The sequence below is a fragment of the Pecten maximus genome, chromosome 13, assembly GCF_902652985.1.
Source record: "Pecten maximus chromosome 13, xPecMax1.1, whole genome shotgun sequence".
NCBI classification, from domain to species: Eukaryota; Metazoa; Mollusca; class Bivalvia; order Pectinida; family Pectinidae; genus Pecten; species Pecten maximus.
This window is the reverse complement of record NC_047027.1, coordinates 10273648-10296853: the sequence shown is the minus strand read 5'-3', so window position 1 is coordinate 10296853 and position 23206 is coordinate 10273648. Positions and strand designations below refer to the sequence as shown.

At 35.1% G+C, this 23206-nt stretch overlaps 1 protein-coding gene across 2 annotated transcripts; it reads left to right on the top strand.

Moving 5' to 3' along the window:
- Positions 1 to 17: 17 nt before the first annotated feature.
- On the top strand, positions 18 to 22935 carry LOC117341459 (persulfide dioxygenase ETHE1, mitochondrial-like). Of its 2 annotated transcripts, XM_033903309.1 has the most exons (9): positions 18 to 104; positions 7287 to 7333; positions 7542 to 7823; positions 8883 to 9027; positions 10192 to 10377; positions 11812 to 11904; positions 12305 to 12394; positions 13537 to 13653; positions 19691 to 22935. In XM_033903309.1, the coding sequence occupies exons 3-9, from the start codon at positions 7551 to 7553 to the stop codon at positions 19738 to 19740; spliced, it is 954 nt and encodes a 317-aa protein (XP_033759200.1). In that variant the 5' UTR covers positions 18 to 104; positions 7287 to 7333; positions 7542 to 7550; the 3' UTR covers positions 19741 to 22935. The 2 variants fall into 2 exon arrangements, with proteins under 2 accessions (XP_033759200.1, XP_033759201.1); XM_033903310.1 differs by lacking the exon at positions 7287 to 7333.
- The last annotated feature ends 271 nt before the right edge of the window (positions 22936 to 23206 follow it).

Here is a 23206-nt window from a genome sequence, read left to right as displayed (position 1 = left end):
CGAACTTCCGGTCACGTCTCAAAGAGAAAGTACATCTGTATGCCTACGTGATGTTTACTTTGACACCACTGCCGGAGCTTTACGCACCAAGACATTGAGGACAAGTAAGTCACTAAATAGGCATAATTAATCCCTTTTAAAGTGAATATACACAATAAAATTCGTTAATGATTTAAGATAAATGTTGTAAATGATGATTGAAAAAAGCGCTGACTCTTAATAAATCAACTGATCTGGTTATTTTTAGTTGTTAAAAAGTAGGAGGGAAGCTGCAGAGCTGTTCTCTGCATCATCTAACCTACTGACCCATATCTGTCGGCTAACGTAGGCTGTTTGTCGTTTAGCGTTATCACCAAATTCAAACTTGATCTAAATTCAATGTGTTGACATAAACACAGATTACATCGGTATCATCACTGAAGTCTGTGTTTAGAGAAGATATAAATATATTTTGATAGGGGTATTAATCTAACAGTATCTTGTAAGAATGATGATTAAGTGATTACAGAGTTTGTACAGTCAGGGCTTTTCCGTGAGCTTTTTGAGGCTGATATTATGGACTCCACTTCTATTCAAATAAATTTATTTCATATTTATTTAGTCAAATTCCAAAAATTTGAAGTTTAAATTACTCTATAGAAACTTTCCTTCTCAGTTCTTAAGTTTTCTGCCCGAAATCAGGCAAAATGTAACACCAAATAGAAAATCGGTGAGAAAAGCACTGGCAGTGAATTTTGCAAAGGTGATGATTTTTTTCATTAATTTTTTTTTCTATATACAAAAGTAACCTTGCTAACTACAGTACTACATGTAGCTGCAATATAACACTTTGCTAGAGAGGTTGAGCTAAGACTAGACCCTATGCCAGATGTCCCAGGTTTGATTCATAATTTAAATTTATAGGTCCCTAATATAAATTTGATTAATCTTGCACTGCTGTGTCATCCATAAGATTCGTGAAGAATGAAATGTTATTTTTGTATTCTGTATATCTATGGGTAGCATGACAATTTTGTATTTAACCTCTATGGCACACCATTCTGTCATAAAATACACAAATTACAGGAAAAATCAGTTTCAATCCTACACAATGGCAAAAACTGCCCTCTATAAGGTCAAATCTTTTGAGCTTTATAAGGTAAAAAAAATTGGTTAGATAATGCCAAAAACAACTATTTGACAATATGTCCACTTTTTTTTTTACCTTGTGGAGTGAGACACACAATATAAAAAAAAAATTCCCATTATGTGACGTCAGACATGTTGACGTACCACTTGTAGGAAAATGGAATAGTCCTCTGCATTGGGCATACATACACTATCTTCCATCCGCCATATTTGAATTTTATGAAAGAAAAATGGAGAGGTAATGCGTTTTATAAGAAGAATTGCACTGTCTTTTAAGGATTTTTTTAACTTAATTTTTCTTTAATTTCTAAATGTTTAAATGTTTTATTTAGTAAAAATTGCAACACAGTACATTTATTAATCTTTCAGTACTCACCATTAAATCAATAAAAGGTTATTTGAACTAAAGGTCAAGAGAATTTTTACCGGACTTTTTGAAATTAGGTAAAAACATGCAAAAAAGATTATTTTCAGTTTGGCCATAATGGCTGACCCTGGCTGTTAATAGGACGTTAAACAAAATAAACCAAACCAAACTAAACCTTAAGGTGAAAAAAATCTTTTGACCTGATGGTAAAACAAATCTTTTGACCTTAAGGTCAATAAACTTCTGACATTTTGCCATATTGATAATTGCAAAAAAGTTTATTTTCTTAAATGTAAAACAATCTTTTGACCTCAGATAAATAAAATGTTGATATTATGGCCATTTTTACCTCAATGTACAATTCATAATGGTTAACAATTGCTCATTTCTGATATAGCCAGTTTTTTTTTTTTTTTTCATTTGCTAGTTTTTGTAGTGATAAGCTCTGTCCTTTTCCATTACATGTCCTGATCAAGATAACAGTGACACTAACATGCACTGAACTCAACCCTACCCAAAACCATGCTTTATTTTCACACCTTTGCATTCTGGAACAAAATTAGGAAGACAAAAATGGCAATGATAACATAATATTTACATTTACACTGCAGCCCCACGATATAACTCACTTGAAGGTTATGAGTCTATAACTTCCAAATCTTTATTATGACTTCAATATTATAGTGGTGTCATAATTGTCACGTCAGAGATAACGAAAGATGGCTGTTGAAAAGGCTGTTCCGCCTTCAATGATAATAATTTGTTCATTCATCGTCGGAGCAAAATTCCTGGATATAGTCTTTAAAAATTGTTGTCAAATGTAAATACCGTATTTGACCTAATAAGGGCGCAGGGCGCGGGTAATTAACAGTGGGGCGCCCTTATTAAGATTAGTTATTCTGAAGTTTTATGAAACAGACTATACCTTATAGCAGAATACCCAAGGTTGTGGAAACAGTAAATTATTAAGTCATAAAAATATTTCAGATGAAGATATCTAATCATTATCATATATTAAGCTTAAATATCACTTGAATACTCCTGTAAACTTGTAAACCATGCCAGCTGATCTTTAGACCAGAGAACGTGTGTTCCACCATTTATGTTCAAATGGAACTCTTTTGTGTTCTATTTATAGAAACAGGTGATTTCCCAGATCATATCAGACATCGTTTTCTTTGACCTAATAATTGATTTACAATGTCTTTTGCTAGCTTTGTGTTCTGAACAAAAGTTATTTATCAACAAGAATGAAGTCTTTACTTGACCTTCAAATAAAGATGGTAAGTTATTATTTGTATGTGTGTTTAGTTTTGGCTGCTCTTTGCACTGACATGTCATCTGTAGCCTGTAGGAATACACAAACTGTGGCGAAAACATGTGTTCCAGTTACTTAATTTGCTGAAGAAAATTTAACACATAAAGTAGCAAAATATTTCACATGAATTATTACTTTTGAACACCATTTTGACACTCAGTCAAAGATTTATTTCCTTGAAAAAAGGTAGGGGCGCCCTTATTAAGGCAGGCACCCTTATTAGGTCAAATACGGTATAAGCATTGAACTGCTTTCATTTGGAAGTTACATAGGCTGATGAATGCCAACTGGACAAAGGCAAATTCAACATGATGCGCTAGCGCTTCATTAAATTTGCCTTTGTCCAGTTGGCATTCATCAGCCCATAACTTCCAACTGAAAGCAGTTCAATGCTTAAACAAACAAATCATATCAGTGTTAACATGTATATAACCTGACATTAGTAACACCAATGATTCTTTTGATCTTAAGGTAAATTAACTTTTGACATTATGGCCATAATGACAAAAATCTTTATTTAAAAAAAATAGACTTTAATGTAAATAAATGACTTTACGTCACAATGTCAAAAGATGTTTTAACCTTAAGGTCAAAAAGTGAGCTTATGACGTGGTGCGGCGTCCGTCTTCCATCCGTCTGGCTGTTAGGTGTAAACTTTTTCCTTTAAACAACTTCTTCTCAATAACCAAGACCCAGGGACTTGATATATATATATATATATATAGTCATGTGGTGTGCCGGGCTGAAAGGTTACAAAGTTTGTTCAAATGAATGGCCTTGACCTTCATTTAAGGTCACAGGACAAACCTTCAAACAACTTCTCCGCAATAACCGAGAGGTTCAGGGACTTGTTATTAGGCCTGTAGCATGCTGGGGTGGATGGCTACCAATTTTGTTTCAAATGAATAACCGTGACCCTCATTAAAGGTCACATGGGTCAAATAGGCTTAAATCTTAAAGCAATGATTTTTCAATAGCCAACATAAACTGAGACTGGATATTAGGCCAATAGTATAATAGAATGAAGGACTAGAAAATTTATTGACATGAATAAACCTAGCTTACTCTGATATTTGAATTAAATGGTTATCAGCATTGTATCTGTACAAATGACCTAGATCAACTTCAAAGTTGCTGTAGAGCGATTACACGATTGTGAGCGATACAGGCCTATTGGCCTCTTGGTTTACTGAAGGACAATTAGTCACAGATTTTTGTACAGTCTATTTTATAAGATCTTAAAGCTGTACTTCTGTATTTCTTATGAACTATCCATGCCAATTTATTGTGAAAACAAGTTTTTGGTGTGTTTTTTAAATAATCATGACAAAATCTTAAACGTCGAACATATTCAACGGATAGGCATCTGAAAGCTTAAAATTGTCTACTTCTAAGGATAAAAGCATATATCATATGTCTGAAAAGCAAACAATAACGAGTGATTTGAGTTCTTATAAAAAAGATAACTTTAAGCAAGTAGATATATAAGTTCTTGCACAGGTATGGGTCTTGCGAGAGGGGAGCATTTTTTACCATAAAAATCATCAAGAAATAAACTAACCAAAGTGGACATCACATCTGATGTAGATTACAGTGTTACCGACTGTTCCAATTTTCATAAAAAGTAATACATATTTGATATTTGCCAGCATTTTATTTCCTATTTGACCAAATTGTCCCTTAATTTTTTTGATTAATAAACTTACACATATAATTCTGAATATAAACAAGAAGTATGCATAGAGAAAATGAACTATGAGGAAAGATTGGGCGAGTCCATTATGTTCAGGGCACAGTTTGAATCGTGACTTCGGGTGTATGTTAATTAGCTTAATATGAAACAATTTGACCTTCGCCATGTTACATGTATAAGCTGATTTGGATTTTCTTTGTTAAATACAATGAATCTCTCAGAAACAGTGTGAATTATACACAAAGGCTTAATTGAGATATTCCTATAAATTCCCAAAATGAAAAATTAATCAGAGTGTGAGCCTTCCGACCCCTAGATCACTCATAGTAACAGATACTGTACTGATCAAATATTTGCATGTTTTAAATGGAAAGAAAATAAAAGATGGCTGCCATGATCACCATCTTTAAAATCAATTAGCTCCCTTGTTAAATGAGACTTGGTATGAATGTTACTGTTTTTAAATTTAATTGCATTCACAAGATATGCCTGCCACAGCAATTATCACTTTATTTAAGGTGTTCGGGAATGATTTACAATATTCAGTTTGAAAACACACAATTTCATCAATCAAAAAGTTGAGAAAGTGTGAAAGCTAAAGAGTCATTTGTTACAGAAAAAAAAAGTTCTAGAAATCTCACCTATGGTGACACCGATTTAATGTCTTAGATCTGTGATGTCACAAGTTCAATGAAGTTGACTTATAAGCCTTATTTCATTCTACCTGAGTAAAGCGAGATGTCCCATCATATTTGTGACCTAAAGTGTTGTGGTAGGAGCTTGTATCTAGAGGATAATTTTCCATCAGTAACCCTACGATATACTACTAGCATGTATTTGTTATTATTATACCATCACTTTTATTAATAAGCCCAAACATGTGAAGGCGAACTGTGGCTGACGCGTTTATCTAAAGTTCTTAAGTAAATATATTCTGTGGTGCTCTAAGCTTGGTCATTTTTACCTACAAAAGATTTGAGGATGCAAGGATCAAATAAAGTAAAAAATGAAAAAGATAAAAACGTATTGCCTGCCTTCCTGATGTTTTTCAGGATTTAACCTTGAAAGAACACTTGAGCCTGCCTAGCACCCGATGTTTCCCAGGTTAAAACCTGATTTGATAGCTTCAAATACAGTAAAAAAATTTATAATAGATGTTATTACCTGCCTACCTGATGTTTGTCTGGGTTTAACCTTGAACTCACACTTGAGTCTGCCTTACCTATAGTACCCGACTTTTTCCTGGGTTTGTCCCTGAACTGATAGCTTCATTGATATACTTAGGTGACCTATATATATATATATACATGTATATACAATTTGATTGGTTGTATATGGGTGACCTTGGGTAAATAATTTTAGATAAGTGGTATATATTTATCATGATGAACGGAGCTTCTGTTTACAAGTGTATTCTCACAGGCTTAAGGTAGGTTACGATTGTATTACCATGCACAGTCTTGTTATTTAAAAATGTTGGTATTGATTTAAATAACTTCTACTTTGGAAAATGTTAAGGCATCACTGAGCCATCAATTGACTTGTTTTGGCAAATGCCATGGAACTTTGACAAAGATAAGGAAACCACAGTATCTTAGGATTTATAACTCATGTGAATTTGAAATTTGTACAAACACTTTAAAAAAAAAATGCTTTTGCTTAAATATATATATTGTGTCATTGTATTGAACCACAGGGGTTGGTAATGAATGATTATGATAGTGATAATAATAAAAATCGAGTCAAAATAAAAAAAAATAAATTTTTTGATTATTATCAATATCACGCTCATTCTTATATAAACCCCTGTGGTTGACTTTGTTGTTAACTTTGTAGGAATGACAGAATTCTACTGTGATACATGAAGATAGGAGTTGATTAAATAACTTTAAATTCATGATAAGCTCTGGGAACTTTACATATATGAATAAACTAAAGTAACAAAATGGAAAACAATTTGTCACATTTTTAGCCTAACATCATCAGATCGTGGGCTATTCAAATCACCCTGCGTCTGGTCTGTCCGTCCGCCCCCAGTCTGTAAACAATTCTTGTTATCGCTATTTCTCACAAAGTATTGAAGGGATCTTTCTTAAATTTCATTTGTAGGTTGCCCTTGGTCCCTAGTTATGCATATTGTTTTAGGGGACCAGTCAGAAAACAACGTGGCTGACTGGCAGCCATCTTGGATTTGACAATTGAAGTTTTTTATCGCTAGTTCTCAGAAAGTACTGAAGGGATCTTTCTAAAATTTAATATATAGGTGCCTCTTGGTCCCTAGTTATGCAAATTGCATTTTGGAACCAATCTGAAAAAACATGGCCGACAGGCAGCCATCTTGGATTTGACAATTGAAGTTTGTTATCGCTATTTTACAGAAGTTACTGAAGGGATCTTTCTCAAATTTCATATGTAGGGTTCCCCCTCGTCCCTTGTATTGCATTTCGGGACCAATCTGAAACAACATGGCCGACAGACAGCCATTATCACTAAATCTCAAATTTCATATATAGGTTCCCATTGATTGAAAAGTACTGGAGGGATGTTTCTCAGTTTACACAGATTAGTAAAAGGAAAGGAAAAATAGAGAGAAGATCAATCTGGCATGGAACCTATAACGATTATTCAATGGTAGGCGCCGAGGTCCCTCTGGGATCTCTTGTTTTTAATGTGAATTAAAGAAAAGTACAATGTAGTACTTATTATTATAGGGGACTCATTGGAAAGATAAAAAGTCATTCTCTTAGTCCTTTTAATTTCAATTTTTTTTTTCTTTTCAGAGCTGTTTGTCCTTGGAAATTCATAAAAAAATACTAATACACATTAAGTAAGTGTCAATATTTGCAGATTTTATTTTGGAAAACAATTCTAATCTATGATTTTGAAATTATGCCATATTAACAAGTACAACCAAATTATACACATATCTTTCCTGAACCCTTGAAGACTTTTTACCTTGGTAACTAACCCTTTGTTGGCCTAGTATAGTTACTAATCTAATTGGGAATTGATAGTCTTATACTTTTGGATTTCAGTTTGTGAGTATGGTCCTACCTATGGTTAAATCATCAGTTCTTCGCTCTGGATCATTTTTGCGGGTTAGCACGTTATCTCATATTGTGGCCCGGTCTGTCAGTGTTTTATCTAGATCTACAAACTTATTATGCTGGAAATGTACAAAATCCAAATTTGAGCCACAAAGGTCATTTTGTTCCTCAAGGACAGTATTGTTAAGGAGAAATTGGAATTGTGTTTCAATAGGAACAAGGAAGATGTCAGACTTCACCGGAAAAGACAAAGACTATATATTTAGACAGGTAAGATTTGTAATCTTCGATGTCTCACTTGAATTAATTACTGTTAAGGGCCATGGCCCTCTTGTTTAATTTTGTCATCATGTGACCACTTAATGTATTACTGGCAAGTTAAACTGGAATTGGAAAGTATAAATATACAGTTAAACTTGTAAAAAAAACAACACAGAGTTAATGATTTATTATATCATGTGTTGATTGTTATAGTTGTAAATAAATGGGTTCATCCTCGGAAGCTTTACTGCATTTATCAAGTTCTGGATAGATATACAAAATCTTTACCCGATAGGATGAATATCATTTGTTTGCTGGAAAATCATTTGTTAGTCAACCAAATTACTGCAGCAGTTAGTAGTCAAATTGGAATGAATTCTATAATATCTCAGATGTATATTCCTCTAATTGATTTTAAAAAAAGTGGTATCTGTGGTAAAATGATGAATTTTGAGATTAAGTGATCATCCAAAATTTAATATTTTTTTCATTGCAATGCATCAAATTATTTACATACAAAATGTATGTCTATTTAAGGGTTAACTGTAATATTTTTTTTACATTATTGAGCAATAACACAAAAAACTGGGGTGTACTCTTTTCATAAACCGCAAAGAGTACACCCCAGTTTTTGTGTTATTGCTCAATAACGTAAAAAAAATATTACAGCTAACCCTTATAATTTAATTAACAACGATAAGAAACATTTTCATTAAGTTAAACATGTTTATTTTGCTCCAGATATTTAAAAACACATCGATAAATACAAAATCCTGTGAACAACGATTACTCCGCTACTTCCGGTATAACTGAAAGTAGTTCCTTTTATTTTTTTTATGTTATGAGGTGATAACATAATTTTTTGAGCCAATGAAAATGCTTGTTACAAGCAAAATTAAATTATATATATATATAGGATGCTTTTATAAGTTGAGATGATTTTTTTTTTTAAATATATTGAAATTTTTTGAGTTTGCTTAAAACTTTATTACTATGTATACTGACACAACCAGACAGGAGAGTCATACAGTTGTGTGAAATTCTTGTGTTTTACATTGATGGTTACAGCTGCTGGACTACAAGTCTTTTACCTACACCTACCTGTTAGCTGACCCAGTTACTAAGGAGGCTGTTCTTATTGACCCCGTCCACGAACTCGTGGAGCGTGATGTAAACCTTGTCAAATCTCTCAGCCTCAATTTGAAGTTTGCAAGTATGAAAATATGTAGTTAAAAATCAGCGTTCTTGAAACATTTTCATATCTAATCATTAAAATTCTACGGAGTTTCAAAGAATAAGATAAATATGAATTCCAGATATTATGATATCAAATAAAAGATCATTTTATTCCTGCATAATTTACACTTCCACAAATTACTAATTGTACAATGTCTCTATCAGTCACACATCATTGATCACAAGGAATTGTTTGGAGGAAATATTTGTCATGAGGATCTACAGGTTCCTATTTTAGAGCACCTGGACATTTTACTGAGATTCCATGGATGCAATATATAAATAAAAGTCGTGAAAAGGTGCTTATGTTAATGAAGTTTGATCATTTGAAATAGATGTTAAAAAAAAGACTCACTTTTTGTCTCAAAATGTGTTTCATATAGCATTAACCCCAATTTCACATGGAAATACAATAACCGATTAAATGGGTTTTTTGTAAGCCTTTTTTCCTATATATAAACTTGTGTCACACCTGTATTCAACTTGACTTTCATGATGATGATGATGATGATGTTTTGAAGTTATGAAGTGTTGATGAAGAGGAAGTATGATAATGGTGATAACATATGTGAGGATAACAAATGATAATGATGTTTGATATCATGGTGATGCTGCTGCTGATGATGATGATGTTTGCAAGTCTGAATGAGAGTATACTAGCATTTGTTTGATGTATATTGATGACAGACCTTTCAAAAATAAAATAAATGTGAAAAATAATATAAAAATAATCACTTTTGTTAACAACAGGGAAGGTATTTAAGTCAGGAGATTAGCATATAGATTATTATTGTATAGAATGGGTGACAGGTTGATGAAGCAGATGATGCCTATACTGAACACATAGCCTTCTCCTGGTACTTGTACAAGGACTTCAGTTTGTTTGAACACACAAACACTCCCATCACATACATGTATCTGGCACACAGGCGATGTCGTCCATAAATGACCATAGCTGTTGATAGGATATAAAAAAAGTACAAAACCAAACCAAAACCAGTTTGAATCTAAATTTTGTCCTAATTTTCTTCTGATGTGAGGATTGAATTAGATCTTAAGATTGCCATTTATTTTGAGCTATAATTACGGTTTTAGTTACTACATGTAACAGATTATAGATATACTGTATCTCTATTTGTAGTCAACACACATGTCCATGCTGACCATGTTACGGGTACCGGAGAGATCAAAAAGAGGCTTCCATCCTGTAAGAGTGTTATAACTGATGTCAGTGGGGCCAGTGCTGATGTAAAAACTGAAGAAGGATCAAAGTTGGATTTCGGAAATTTTTCACTGGAGGTATTGAAAACCCCTGGTCACACAAATGGTAAGGATAACATGTTATCATAATTACAGTGTATATAACTAAACACAAAAGAGGTCAGAAATACTTTAATGTGAGTCTTCTTTTAGACAGTCACTCCAATGATATCTGTTTATTTGTTCTTGAAGTTTGAATTATATATGACACACAGTAGGTTGGCTATATACTCAAATTGCTTATCTGCAAATCTCTCTATCGGTTATCCGTCAATTTTGCTATCACTATCACTTTATTTTTAGAAGTCTAGAAGGATATAAGTTGTGCTCAATTAATTTTGAGTCTGATTGGGGAAATTAAATGTCTGCCATACAGCTATCCTGAATTTTGACATTTGAGGTTTGTTATCAAGTGCTACTTTTTCAGAAGTACTGGAAGGATGTTTCACAAACTTTCCTCCTTAGAGTTGCAGATTGTTATCACCATTTCATAGAAAGGTGTTGAGGGATCTTACATTTGTAAGGTTTTCTTTGGTCCCTACTCGTACAATGCATGTTGTATTTTGAGACTGAAAGGGAAAACAAACAATGGCCAACATGTAGCCATCTTGAAGCTATTGCTCAGAAGTTCCTCTTAGCTTACATTATGTTGTAGGTTATCAAATGATTAAGACAAAAGTAGAGATAAGACCAGTCTAAAGATTATTCAATGATGAACCCCAAAATTTTTTCTGGGATCTCATTTCATAATAGTTGAAGTAACAGCTAACTTATACACAATGTTATCTGAAACACTCTCATACAACTGTTTCTCCCATTGTCTGTACAATGTGACCAGGGTCCAGTTGTTCAAACGGTGATTAGGCTAATCACATTTTAGCAACATTTTTCAAATCTTGATATAATAATTTCTGGTAGAACTAACTTGATGAAACTTAATGAAACTCTGTAATGCTTAATTCTCTTCCAACTGACATAATTTAAAGATGATATACTCACAGGTTTTGCAATAAATGGGAAATGAAATTTTCACTAATCAAGTGATTAAGCTAATCACCTTTTGAACAACTGGGCCCAGTTGGGGTGTCATGCTGGGAGGTTTTAATTATTACTTCAGTGAGATAACACTTTAAGTCGCCATCTGTTCAGCTCTGTCATAAGGAGACAAATATACTTTGGTTTGGTTTTATTTGTGTAACGTCCTGTCATCAGCTAAGCTCATTTAAGGACGGCCTCCCCTGTGTGCAATATACATGCTTGTGGTGAGTGCGTATATATGTGTTTTGGAAGGCCGCGGTATGTTCGTGTTAAGTCTCCTTGTGATAGACCGGAACTTTTGCCGAGACAAAAATACACCAGCTGCTCAAATTACATACTCACCACGTGCACACAGATAGCTTGCAAACAGTTGAGGCAGTCCTCAAATGACCATTAGATGTTAGACAATACAAACCAGAATTTTTTATTGTAATCCATTTCTTGGTATATTTTGCTGTTGTAGGGTGCTGTACCTATGTGTGGCATGAGAAGGGGATGGCCTTCACTGGTGATGCCGTACTGATCCGTGGCTGTGGTCGTACTGACTTCCAGGAAGGTAAATACAGCTGTCTTAGTAGTGACCTGGTGTCAATGGTCACATTTCACTCTACTCCATGGGAATTTAATACTACATGGATATAAATGGATTGGACTTTGCCGTCGCCTGTCTTATGTTGTCATATAGGTAATGCATTTAGTGTGATGTTGTCATATAGGTAATGCATTTAGTGTGATGTTGTCATATAGGTAATGCAATTAGTGTGATGCTGTCATACAGGTAATGCATTTAGTGTGATGTTCATATTTGATGACACAATGTATAATTGAAAAAAATGTTACAGAATTTATGCTATCATGAGCCTTGGTCCTACTATCACTCTTCAATATTTTCAAATTGTTCACTTAAATGAATTAATTTATAAGACCATCACTAATTCTACTACTTTTCATTCCAGGTGATGCGGCCACATTATACGACTCTGTACATACCAAAATCTTCTCTCTCCCATCCAACTTCTTACTGTATCCAGCCCATGACTATTCAGGTGAATGACGGTTTAAGGGGGATCGTTTTGATTACTGTGTAGCTGGATATTTTTGTGGGGATGATATTCTGTTTTATTGCTGGCCATTTACATGGCTTTCTGGAATGATTATTATAATTCCCAAATTTATCAATGTTTTTTTCCTAAATGAGACAGAAACTCAAAAGATATGACTGCAGTGAAGCTTGGTTACTGCTTACTAGAAAGCAATGTAAATGTGTAATAGGCAGTTGTAAATGTGCAGGGATAGGGATCATTATTGAGATGGACTATGCCCTCTAAAACTTTAAGACAGTTGTGTTACCCAGTAAGACTTTGTGTTGCTCTATACATGTAGAACTGTGTGCTGCCCAATAAAATGGTGTATGTTGCCCTTAAAACTCTGTGTGTAATCCCCTGTAAAGCATTGTTGCTCCATGAAATGTGTTGCCCTATATAACTCTTTGTGTCAATCGACCTATAAAATAGCTATATAACAGTGTTGACATATAGAACAGCACTGTCCTAAAAAGCAGTTTTGCCCTCAAAAACTGTGTTACCCTATAAAACAGTGCTGGCTAATACAGCAGTTTGTTGCCCTATAAAACGGTAATGTTGCCCTACACAACTGTGTTGCACATAAACAATGTGTGCTGCTCTATAAAGAAGTGTGTGATGCCCTTATAAAGTGTGTGATGCCCTTATGAGACATTGTGTGTTGCCCTTTAAAACAGTATATGTTGCCCTATATAATACAAGGGTATGCTACATGTACCCTGTAATCAGTGAATGCTGCCCGGAGGAATACTGTAAGTTCTTTTAGATAGTGTGCTTGTCTTATAAATTGCGGCATGTTGCCCCAAGGGATTGGTGCATGTTCGTCTTTAAAGCAATGAATGTTGTCAAAAAAGTTATGTTGGCCAATAAAAAAGGTGTGTGTTACCTTTCAAAATAGAGAGAGTTGCCTCTTAAATATTACATGTAATATGATGCTTTTTAAAAGAGTACATTTTGCCATGTAAAAAGAGTGTATTGCCCTATAAAATAGTGTCCATGTATCTTGCCATTTAAAACAGTATGTTGCTTGTTAGATTGATGTGTCTGTCCAATAAAATAGTGTATGTTGCCATATATTGTAAGGGAGCCTAACTTTACATTTGAAGGTCAAACAGTGACAACAGTGGCAGAGGAAAAGACCTTGAATCCTCGTCTTTCAAAGTCTAAGGAGGCGTTTATAAAAATCATGGCAGACCTGAATCTCCCCTACCCTAAACAAATAGGTATGTATCAGCTTTACCTACCCGCCGTTTATACTGTATTTATCCAGTAATAAATCGATATCTGTGCAGATTAAAGAATGCTATATCTTAAGCCAATCAAATTTGCCAAGTACATTTACCACGTCGGTCAAAGTGAAAATATAAATAGTAACTTTTAACTGAATAAGGCCTTTCACATTTGTTGTGTGGATGTTTCAATAAGTAAGCAAATTGAACCGACTTTTGTTATTTGTTTCAACATCAGAGAAATAGTTCAGTTCTCGCCGTGTAGGAAACAACATTTTAAATATGGCTGCCTCTACTGGAAGACTATCCATATCTACCCGCTAACAAATTCGATCTGTTTCTGTTATAAGCTCCCTTAAAGTTTCTGCCCACAAAATGATCAAAATGTTCTTGATTTACATATTATATATACTCTATCAGCCCAAACATATTTGAGTTTGGAGTCGTCAACAAATAAAAATCACTTTCAAGTATGGCGATGTTGTATCATTCTTTAGTAACTTTTTTATAAGACTGATTTCTATATAATTATTTTAAATCCCTTATAAATTCAAATATCAATACATGTAGTTTGTAGCTATATACATAACTTTACAATTTGACAAATTTGAAGTGTTTATTTATTTTTATTTCCCAACTTGAGTTTCGGTTGTTTTTTTCCAAAATGGTAGGCTTTGAAAATTTGCGATCTTTTGTTCCAATAAAAAAAGACATGAAAACGTCTCTACCTTTATAATTTGCGCATCCCCAACTTTGAACTTTATTTCAGTACAAACAAATTATTTATTGGAAGCCATTCTTTTAAACAAAAGAGAAATTATAAATATTAAATTAATTATTAGAATATTCATAAGTCTACCATCTTTTAATGTGCTAAGGTCTAATTATTCCTTCTAGTAAATGTAGTCTTGGAAGGGTCAATGGCTAGTGAGTGTTGTGGTTGTCTATTTCATTTGTTCTGACAAAAATAACCAATGGCAATATCATGTCAGCTTATCCTAGATCAGAGCTTTGTCTTCTTTATTAACCACGAGTGTAAGTCATTGTATGAAGAAACAATGTTTTGGTTTTTAGCTCACCTGGTCCAAAGGACCAAGGTGAGCTTATGCCATACTGTGGCGTCCGTCGTCCGTCTCGTCCGTCGTCCGTCAACAATTGACTTCTTCTTCATAACCGCTGATCAGAATTTGATCAAATTTGGTCAGAAGCATCCCTATGGGTAGGGGACTCAAAATTGTCCAATTGCCCCCCAGGGGCCTGAGGGGCGGGGCCAAAAGGGGTCAATTTTGCTATATTGATATAAACGACTTCTTCTCTGAAACCGAGCAATGGATATCGCTCATATTTGCCTGGTAGCATCACTATGGTGTGAGGATTCAAAATTGTACAAATGATAGGGTTGGCCCCCAGGGGCCTGAGGGGCGGGGCCAAAAGGGGTCAATTTGGCTATATTGATATAAACGACTTCCTCTCTGAAACCGAGCAATGGATATCGCTCATATTTGCCTGGTAGCATCACTATGGGGTGAGGATTCAAAATTGTATAAAATGATGGGGCTGGCCCCCCAGGGGCCTGAGGGGCGGGCCAAATGTGGTCAATTTGGCTATATTGATATAAACGACTTCTGCTCTGAAACTAAGCAATGGATATCACTCATATTTGCCTGGTAGCATCCCTATGGGGTGGGGATTCAAAATTGTACAAATGGTGGGACAGACCCCCAAGGGGCCTGAGAGGCGGGGCCAAAATTGGTAAATTTGTTTAAACAACTTCTTCTCTGAAACTAAGCAATGGATATTACTCACATTTGTATAGTAGCATGGTTATTGGGTGGGGATTCAAAATTGTACAAATGTTGGGGTTGACCCAGGCCGCAAGGGGGCTGAGGGGTGGGGCCAAGAGAGGTCTATTTGGCCAAAAGGGTCAAAAGGGGTCAATTAGTCTTAACAAGATCTTCTCTGAAACTAAGTAATATGGATATCACTCACATTTGTGTGGTAGCATCCCTATGGGGTCGCGCCAAAAGTCAATTTCATTTCATGGATTAATGCACTTTTTGGCATTTTTAGCATTAAAATAAAACCAATGTACATGTACCCATATAAAATGCTTATGATATATATTGACATAGCAATACCAGCGACAAATATACTGAAGCATCATTCTTGTTTCATATCTCATGAAACCAGGTGAGCGATACAGGCCCTCTGGACCTCTTGTATTAGCTCACCTGCCCGATATTAGGCATGTAGCATGCTGGGGTGAAGGGCTACAAAGTTTGATCAAATAAATGACCTTGACCTTCATTCAAGGTCACATGGGTCAAATAAGCTTTAATCTTCAAACGAATTCTTCTCAATAACCAAGAGTCCCAGTGACTTGATATTGGGCATGTAGCATGCTGGGGTGAAGGGCTACAAAGTTTGTTCAAATAAATGACCTTGGCCTTCATTCAAGGTCACATGGGTCAAATAGGCTATAATCTTCAAACGACTTCTTCTCAATAACCAAGAGTCCCAGGGACTTGATATTGGGCCTGTAGCATGCTGTGGTGAAGGGCTACAAAGTTTGTTCAAATAAATGACCTTGACCTTCATTCAAGGTCACATGGGTCAAATAGGCTATAATCTTCAAACGACTTCTTCTCAATTACCAAGAGGCCCTGTGACTTGATTTTGGGCTTGTAGCATGCTGGGGTGAAGGGCTACAAAGTTTGTTCAAATAAATGACCTTGACCCTCATTCAAGGTCACATGGGTCAAATAGGTTATAATCTTCAAATGAATTCTTCTCAATAATCAAGAGGCCCAGGAACTTGATATTAGGAATGTAGCATGCTGGGGTTAAGGGCTACAAAGTTTGTTCAAATAAATGACCTTGGCCTTCATTCAAGGTCACATGGGTCAAATAAGCTTTAATCTTCAAACGACTTCTTCTCAATAACCAAGAGGCCCAGGGACTTGATATTGGGCCTATAGCATGCTGGGGTGAAGGGCTACAAAGTTTGTTCAAATAAATGACCTTGACCTTCATTCAAGGTCACATGGGTCAAATAGGCTATAATCTTCAAACGACTTCTCAATAACCAAGAGGCCCAGTGGCTTGATTTTGGACCTGTAGCATGCTGGGGTGAAGAGCTACAAAGTTTGTTAAAATAAATGACCTTGACTTTCATTCAAGGTCAGATGGGTCAAATAGGCTATAATCTTCAAACGACTTCTCAATAACCAAGAGTCCCAGGGACTTGATATTGGGCCTGTAGCATGCTGGGGTGAAGGGCTACAAAGTTTGTTCAAATAAATGACCTTGGCCTTCATTCAAAGTCACATGGGTCAAATAGGTTATAATCTTCAAACAAATTCTTCCCAAAAATCAAGAGGCCCAGGGACTTGATATTGGGCCTGTAGCATGCTGGGGTGAAGGGCTACAAAGTTGTTCAAATAAATGACCCTGACCTTCATTCAAGGTCACATGGGTCAAATAGGTTATAATATTCAAACGAATTCTTCTCAATAATCAAGAGGCCCAGGGACTTGATATTGGGAATGTAGCATGCTGGGGTGAAGGGCTACAAAGTTTGTTCAAATAAATGACTTTGACCTTCATTCAAGGTCACATGGGTCAAATAGGCTATAATCTTCAAACGACTTCTCAATAACCAAGAGTCCCTGTGACTTGATTTTGGGCTTGTAGCATGCTTGGGTGAAGGGCTACAAAGTTTGATCAAATAAATGACCTTGACCTTCATTCAAGGTCACATGGGTCAAATAAGCTTTAATCTTCAAACGAATTCTTCTCAATAACCAAGAGTCCCAGTGACTTGATATTGGGCATGTAGCATGCTGGGGTGAAGGGCTACAAAGTTTGTTCAAATAAATGACCTTGGCCTTCATTCAAGGTCACATGGGTCAAATAGGCTATAATCTTCAAACGACTTCTTCTCAATAACCAAGAGTCCCAGGGACTTGATATTGGGCCTGTAGCATGCTGTGGTGAAGGGCTACAAAGTTTGTTCAAATAAATGACCTTGACCTTCATTCAAGGTCACATGGGTCAAATAGGCTATAATCTTCAAACGACTTCTTCTCAATTACCAAGAGGCCCTGTGACTTGATTTTGGGCTTGTAGCATGCTGGGGTGAAGGGCTACAAAGTTTGTTCAAATAAATGACCTTGACCCTCATTCAAGGTCACATGGGTCAAATAGGTTATAATCTTCAAATGAATTCTTCTCAATAATCAAGAGGCCCAGGAACTTGATATTAGGAATGTAGCATGCTGGGGTTAAGGGCTACAAAGTTTGTTCAAATAAATGACCTTGGCCTTCATTCAAGGTCACATGGGTCAAATAAGCTTTAATCTTCAAACGACTTCTTCTCAATAACCAAGAGGCCCAGGGACTTGATATTGGGCCTATAGCATGCTGGGGTGAAGGGCTACAAAGTTTGTTCAAATAAATGACCTTGACCTTCATTCAAGGTCACATGGGTCAAATAGGCTATAATCTTCAAACGACTTCTCAATAACCAAGAGGCCCAGTGGCTTGATTTTGGACCTGTAGCATGCTGGGGTGAAGAGCTACAAAGTTTGTTAAAATAAATGACCTTGACTTTCATTCAAGGTCAGATGGGTCAAATAGGCTATAATCTTCAAACGACTTCTCAATAACCAAGAGTCCCAGGGACTTGATATTGGGCCTGTAGCATGCTGGGGTGAAGGGCTACAAAGTTTGTTCAAATAAATGACCTTGGCCTTCATTCAAAGTCACATGGGTCAAATAGGTTATAATCTTCAAACAAATTCTTCCCAAAAATCAAGAGGCCCAGGGACTTGATATTGGGCCTGTAGCATGCTGGGGTGAAGGGCTACAAAGTTGTTCAAATAAATGACCCTGACCTTCATTCAAGGTCACATGGGTCAAATAGGTTATAATATTCAAACGAATTCTTCTCAATAATCAAGAGGCCCAGGGACTTGATATTGGGAATGTAGCATGCTGGGGTGAAGGGCTACAAAGTTTGTTCAAATAAATGACTTTGACCTTCATTCAAGGTCACATGGGTCAAATAGGCTATAATCTTCAAACGACTTCTCAATAACCAAGAGTCCCTGTGACTTGATTTTGGGCTTGTAGCATGCTTGGGTGAAGGGCTACAAAGTTTGTTCAAATAAATGACCTTGACCCTCATTCAAGGTCACATGGGTCAAATAGGTTATAATCTTCAAACGAATTCTCAATAATCAAGAGGCCCAGGGACTTGATATTAGGGATGTAGCATGCTGGGGTTAAGGGCTACAAAGTTTGTTCAAATAAATGACCTTGGCCTTCATTCAAGGTCACATGGGTCAAATAGGCTATAATCTTCAAACGACTTTTTCTCAATAACCAAGAGGCCCAGGGACTTGATATTGGGCCTATAGCATGCTGGGGTGAAGGGCTACAAAGTTTGTTCAAATAAATGACCTTGACCTTCATTCAAGGTCACATGGGTCAAATCGGCTTAAATCTGTAAGCAATAATTTTGCGATAGCCAAGAGCCTGCAAGACCTGATATTAGGCCAATAGAATGCTGGAATGAAGGACTAGAAAATTTTTAATATGAATAAAACTAGCTTACAATGATATTTGAATAAAGAGGTAATCAACATAGTATCTTTAGAAATGACCTCAATCAACTTCAAAGTTGCTGTAGAGCCAGGTGAGCGATACAGGCCCATTGGGCCTCTTGTTTTCAAAAAATTATCATTTCAGATGTAAGTAATTGAGATGCAGATCACATCTGCATATGTAGATAAAGGCATTGACAGCCTTTTCAAAGGCTTCCAGATGTTAAAATATGATCAGTAGGTCAATTCATAGTTCATATACATGTATAAACAAATGTTTCATCCTTCTATGACTCGTCAATTATAATAAGGATTTGGATATGTGGCAGCTGTTACATTAGAATTGAATCAAAATGAAAAGACACAAATCTCTTGTTGGATTTTAAACATTTATAATACGTTTCATATATGTTTCTTACCATAAGATCGCGCCCTGCCTGCTAACCTGCTGTGTGGAGTATTTGACACAAAATAGAGGCCTACAACCAAAAACAAAATGGAGAACTTGCCTTTTTGGGAGATCATGGTTACTTCCTCTGCAGACTGGACATGGTGTGACGATGATATGTGGAGACCCGATCCAGTGTGGATAATTTGATTCGGTTTGGAGAATTAACTCTTTGCTGTGGATGCCTTCGAACAAGTCATATTAGTATATATATGTTTTCCATTTTTCCAAGGTTTTATTACATTTGAGATTGTATATCTGGTTGTATCATATACACACAAATCATTACAATGTCTTTCAGTTATGGAAATGCTAACGAATCAATTTTGTGAAGTAAGTTTTATATATAATGGATGCATTTTATTAAACAATGAAAAATCTTTCAAATTTAATAGTACAGGTTTTTGATAAACAGAAGAGAACATAAGTATTTTCCTAATGAATTTGCCAGAAACATATCTCAAAGAGCAAATGTAATGTGAGATAGCAGGGTTGTAATTTTTATTTTTATAGCTATGCATGGTCTCTAATAAGCAGACAGAGAAAATGGCTTCTCACTTAATTCTGATATTTCAAAACAGACCCATGTTCAGATATTGCAAGAGGATATATACATTCTGATACTAGTACTACATAAGAAACACATTCAGATACTGGTACTACAAGTGAAAATTTACAAGGAGAAACACGTTTATGAATTACTTAAGATAGTTGAGACACATACAAAAGGAACTGGGGGTTAATTAGATGTATTGGATTCTAGCTTTCTGTTGGAGTGTCTTGCTAGGAGTTTCCAATGGACCAAAATACTTACTCGCTCGTTCCTACTCTGGAGATGTACTCATGATTCTTGACCATACTCGACCTTCCAAGTTCAATCAATTTTTGCTGCCGTTTGCTGTATATTAGCTTGATAGGTTGTACGTTCAGTTGCCAACAATTTACCTTCCTTGAAAGTACAGACGTCTAGAAATAAATTGTTGAACTCATAATGACCATATAGTGCTTTTGTTGAGAAGGTGGTTTGAAGGAATTAAAGTCAATCAAAAGTCAATTTTAAGATCTTGCAACACAAACCCGCTATGAAAACTTTATAAGCTGGAGGTTTTGTACAGTTTGCACATTGGCTTGATCATTTACCATTTGATAGATTAAATCTAAATTAACGGTTTGACAGTGAATAATAGAATATTCCGTTACCTCCATGGTGTCACAGAGAAATGTGCAAGGACTGATATTCGTAGGTGTGAATTCAGAGGCCGTTCTCAGGGTTAGATAATCTAAAATATCACTACATCACATCCTTAAAACAAGGGATGATTATCTTTCCTCCGTCATATTATTTTATTGAAGCAGGGTTCATTTGTACTCTAACAATGCTAAGAGGTTTTACACAGCGAGATACTTTTGACAGGCGCCGTGTAACGACAAAATCATATCCGATAGAAAAGAGCCGACCAGCGGCCTCTTATGTTATAGGAGTAGGTTCAGTTGATCAAATATTCAAGAAAGACATATGGTAATTCAATACATTGTTGACATGATGTCAGTTTATCGACTGAAATTTTGAACAAATACAACGAAGACCAATCTGTGAATGATGGGAATGAATCATTCTGCTTTTTCAGGAATTCCCGCTATTAACGTACATATTTATGCATTCTTTTTTTCCGGTATTATTTACATGTCTGTCTGTGGAAAACATGCAATTTAAACTATTTTCAAGCTACCCAATAAATTGAGATGGTCCAGGTTTTTAGACGTTTCAGTGGTAACATCCTTTTTTTTTTTTGATTGATCATCTTATTAAAAATGCATACCATTTTCCCCCAGCAAACTTGTTAAGGTCAATGATCTGGGTTGTTTTGATTAGCCAGAAGTTTACATACTGTTTTTCGTTGTAGTAGCCTTGTTCTATTACAATTCAACCTATAGAACTTGTGTTTGTCAAGTTGGACAATGGTTATTTTAAGAAACACCTGATGAATGTACATATGGAGTTATACATGTATATATATAATTCAAAATAATTTTCCAGTGTAACATTACTATTTTTATCATAATAGTATTTAGCACTGACAGTGTTCTGTACTTGTCGAGGTCAATCATTTGATAATTGACTTCTTTGTGATGAGCATAGTAAGGATTATTGAAGGTCAAATATATTTTCAGATATGTCCTTAATGTAAGAATGGTTTTAGGAAACTTCTAATCGTTAATGTATGTTGATTTCGAGCTTTACCAGTTAGGTGATTAGTTATTAATGCTGTGTTTATATTCAATATTCAGCTATACCTATGTATCAGTTTATTATAAGGTGAATGCAGTGTTGATTTATTTTATGCATCATGCAAAATGAAAACCGATCAAAATGTATTGATATTAAATATAGACTGCTTATTTCAGTAAAAGTATTTTTAACATGCAAGAAAATTTTACAATTACAACTCAAGAATAGCAAAACAGAGGTTGCTTAAATCTGGTGTGAATTTGTTCAAAATTTGGAGAATAAACCGTGTTAATTTTCAGTAAAGATTGTTTCATTTGAATTAAATATACGATATTATACAATACCATGATATGATATACTTTTATAGAAAACATTTGTTATAAAAAATAATTGAATTATATACCAAATTATATTTTCATTTCACATGGAACATGCGTATATAAATTGTATTGAAATGTGGAGCATGTACATGTATTAATTGTTTTTCATGGCTTTATATTTTTTATGTACATATAAAACAGCAACACAAATGACAGAGGACAATTTATTCATCGTCACGTTTATAAAATATTGCATAATGAGAATTATTTTAGAGCTAATTATGATATTTAAAATACATTTAACAGCAAGCTGTAGGCCGATGCTGTTTTGTATGATGATTTTAGTTCCATAGGTTGTTGTCGGAGAATTAACAGAAAGTGCTTTTTATGTTTTTTTTTTGTTTTGTTGTTGTTACTTTACTGATATGCAGTTTGCTTTTGTTTTTAATCTCTTAGAAAATGATGCTTTTATTTATACCTGAGTAATACCCCATAGGTTTGATATTTATCGGCGCTATTTTTGTATATTTTGTCCCGCGTTTAGATATATAACTACACCATATATAATAACATATTCTGATCTTTTCTGCCCATGAGTTTAGGTGGGAAAAATAAAGCTACTTATTGACAAATTTTGATTAGTTTAACAAAATAAAGATGTATCAAGAATTTCGTGATGTGAAAGTTGTCTTTATGATTGAGTATAAAAAGTGGACTATATCGTCGGTTTAGGGACATACATAGACGTCCCAGCTTCGGTGTCGTCAGAGGTTTTGTCTGCACAATGCTTTCGGTTTTTAGTTTGATTTACGGGCTCATTAATTATAAATAAAAAAAACTGTCATATCATGATGATAACAATAATTAGTAATAAGTTCCATTCAATCTGACATTTTTTCAAGAAGGGAGTCAGGACTGGCATTCTTTGCCATATGGAATTTGT

Excerpts from the sequence above, each read along its gene's own strand:
- LOC117341459 (XM_033903310.1), top strand. The coding sequence starts at position 7,551 with ATGGTCCTACCTATGGTTAAATCATCAGTTCTTCGCTCTGGATCATTT. Across the intron at positions 9,028-10,191 it reads CCTCAATTTGAAGTTTGCAA|TCAACACACATGTCCATGCT; the intron begins GTATGAAAATAT and ends CTCTATTTGTAG. Across the intron at positions 10,378-11,811 it reads AACCCCTGGTCACACAAATG|GGTGCTGTACCTATGTGTGG; the intron begins GTAAGGATAACA and ends TTGCTGTTGTAG.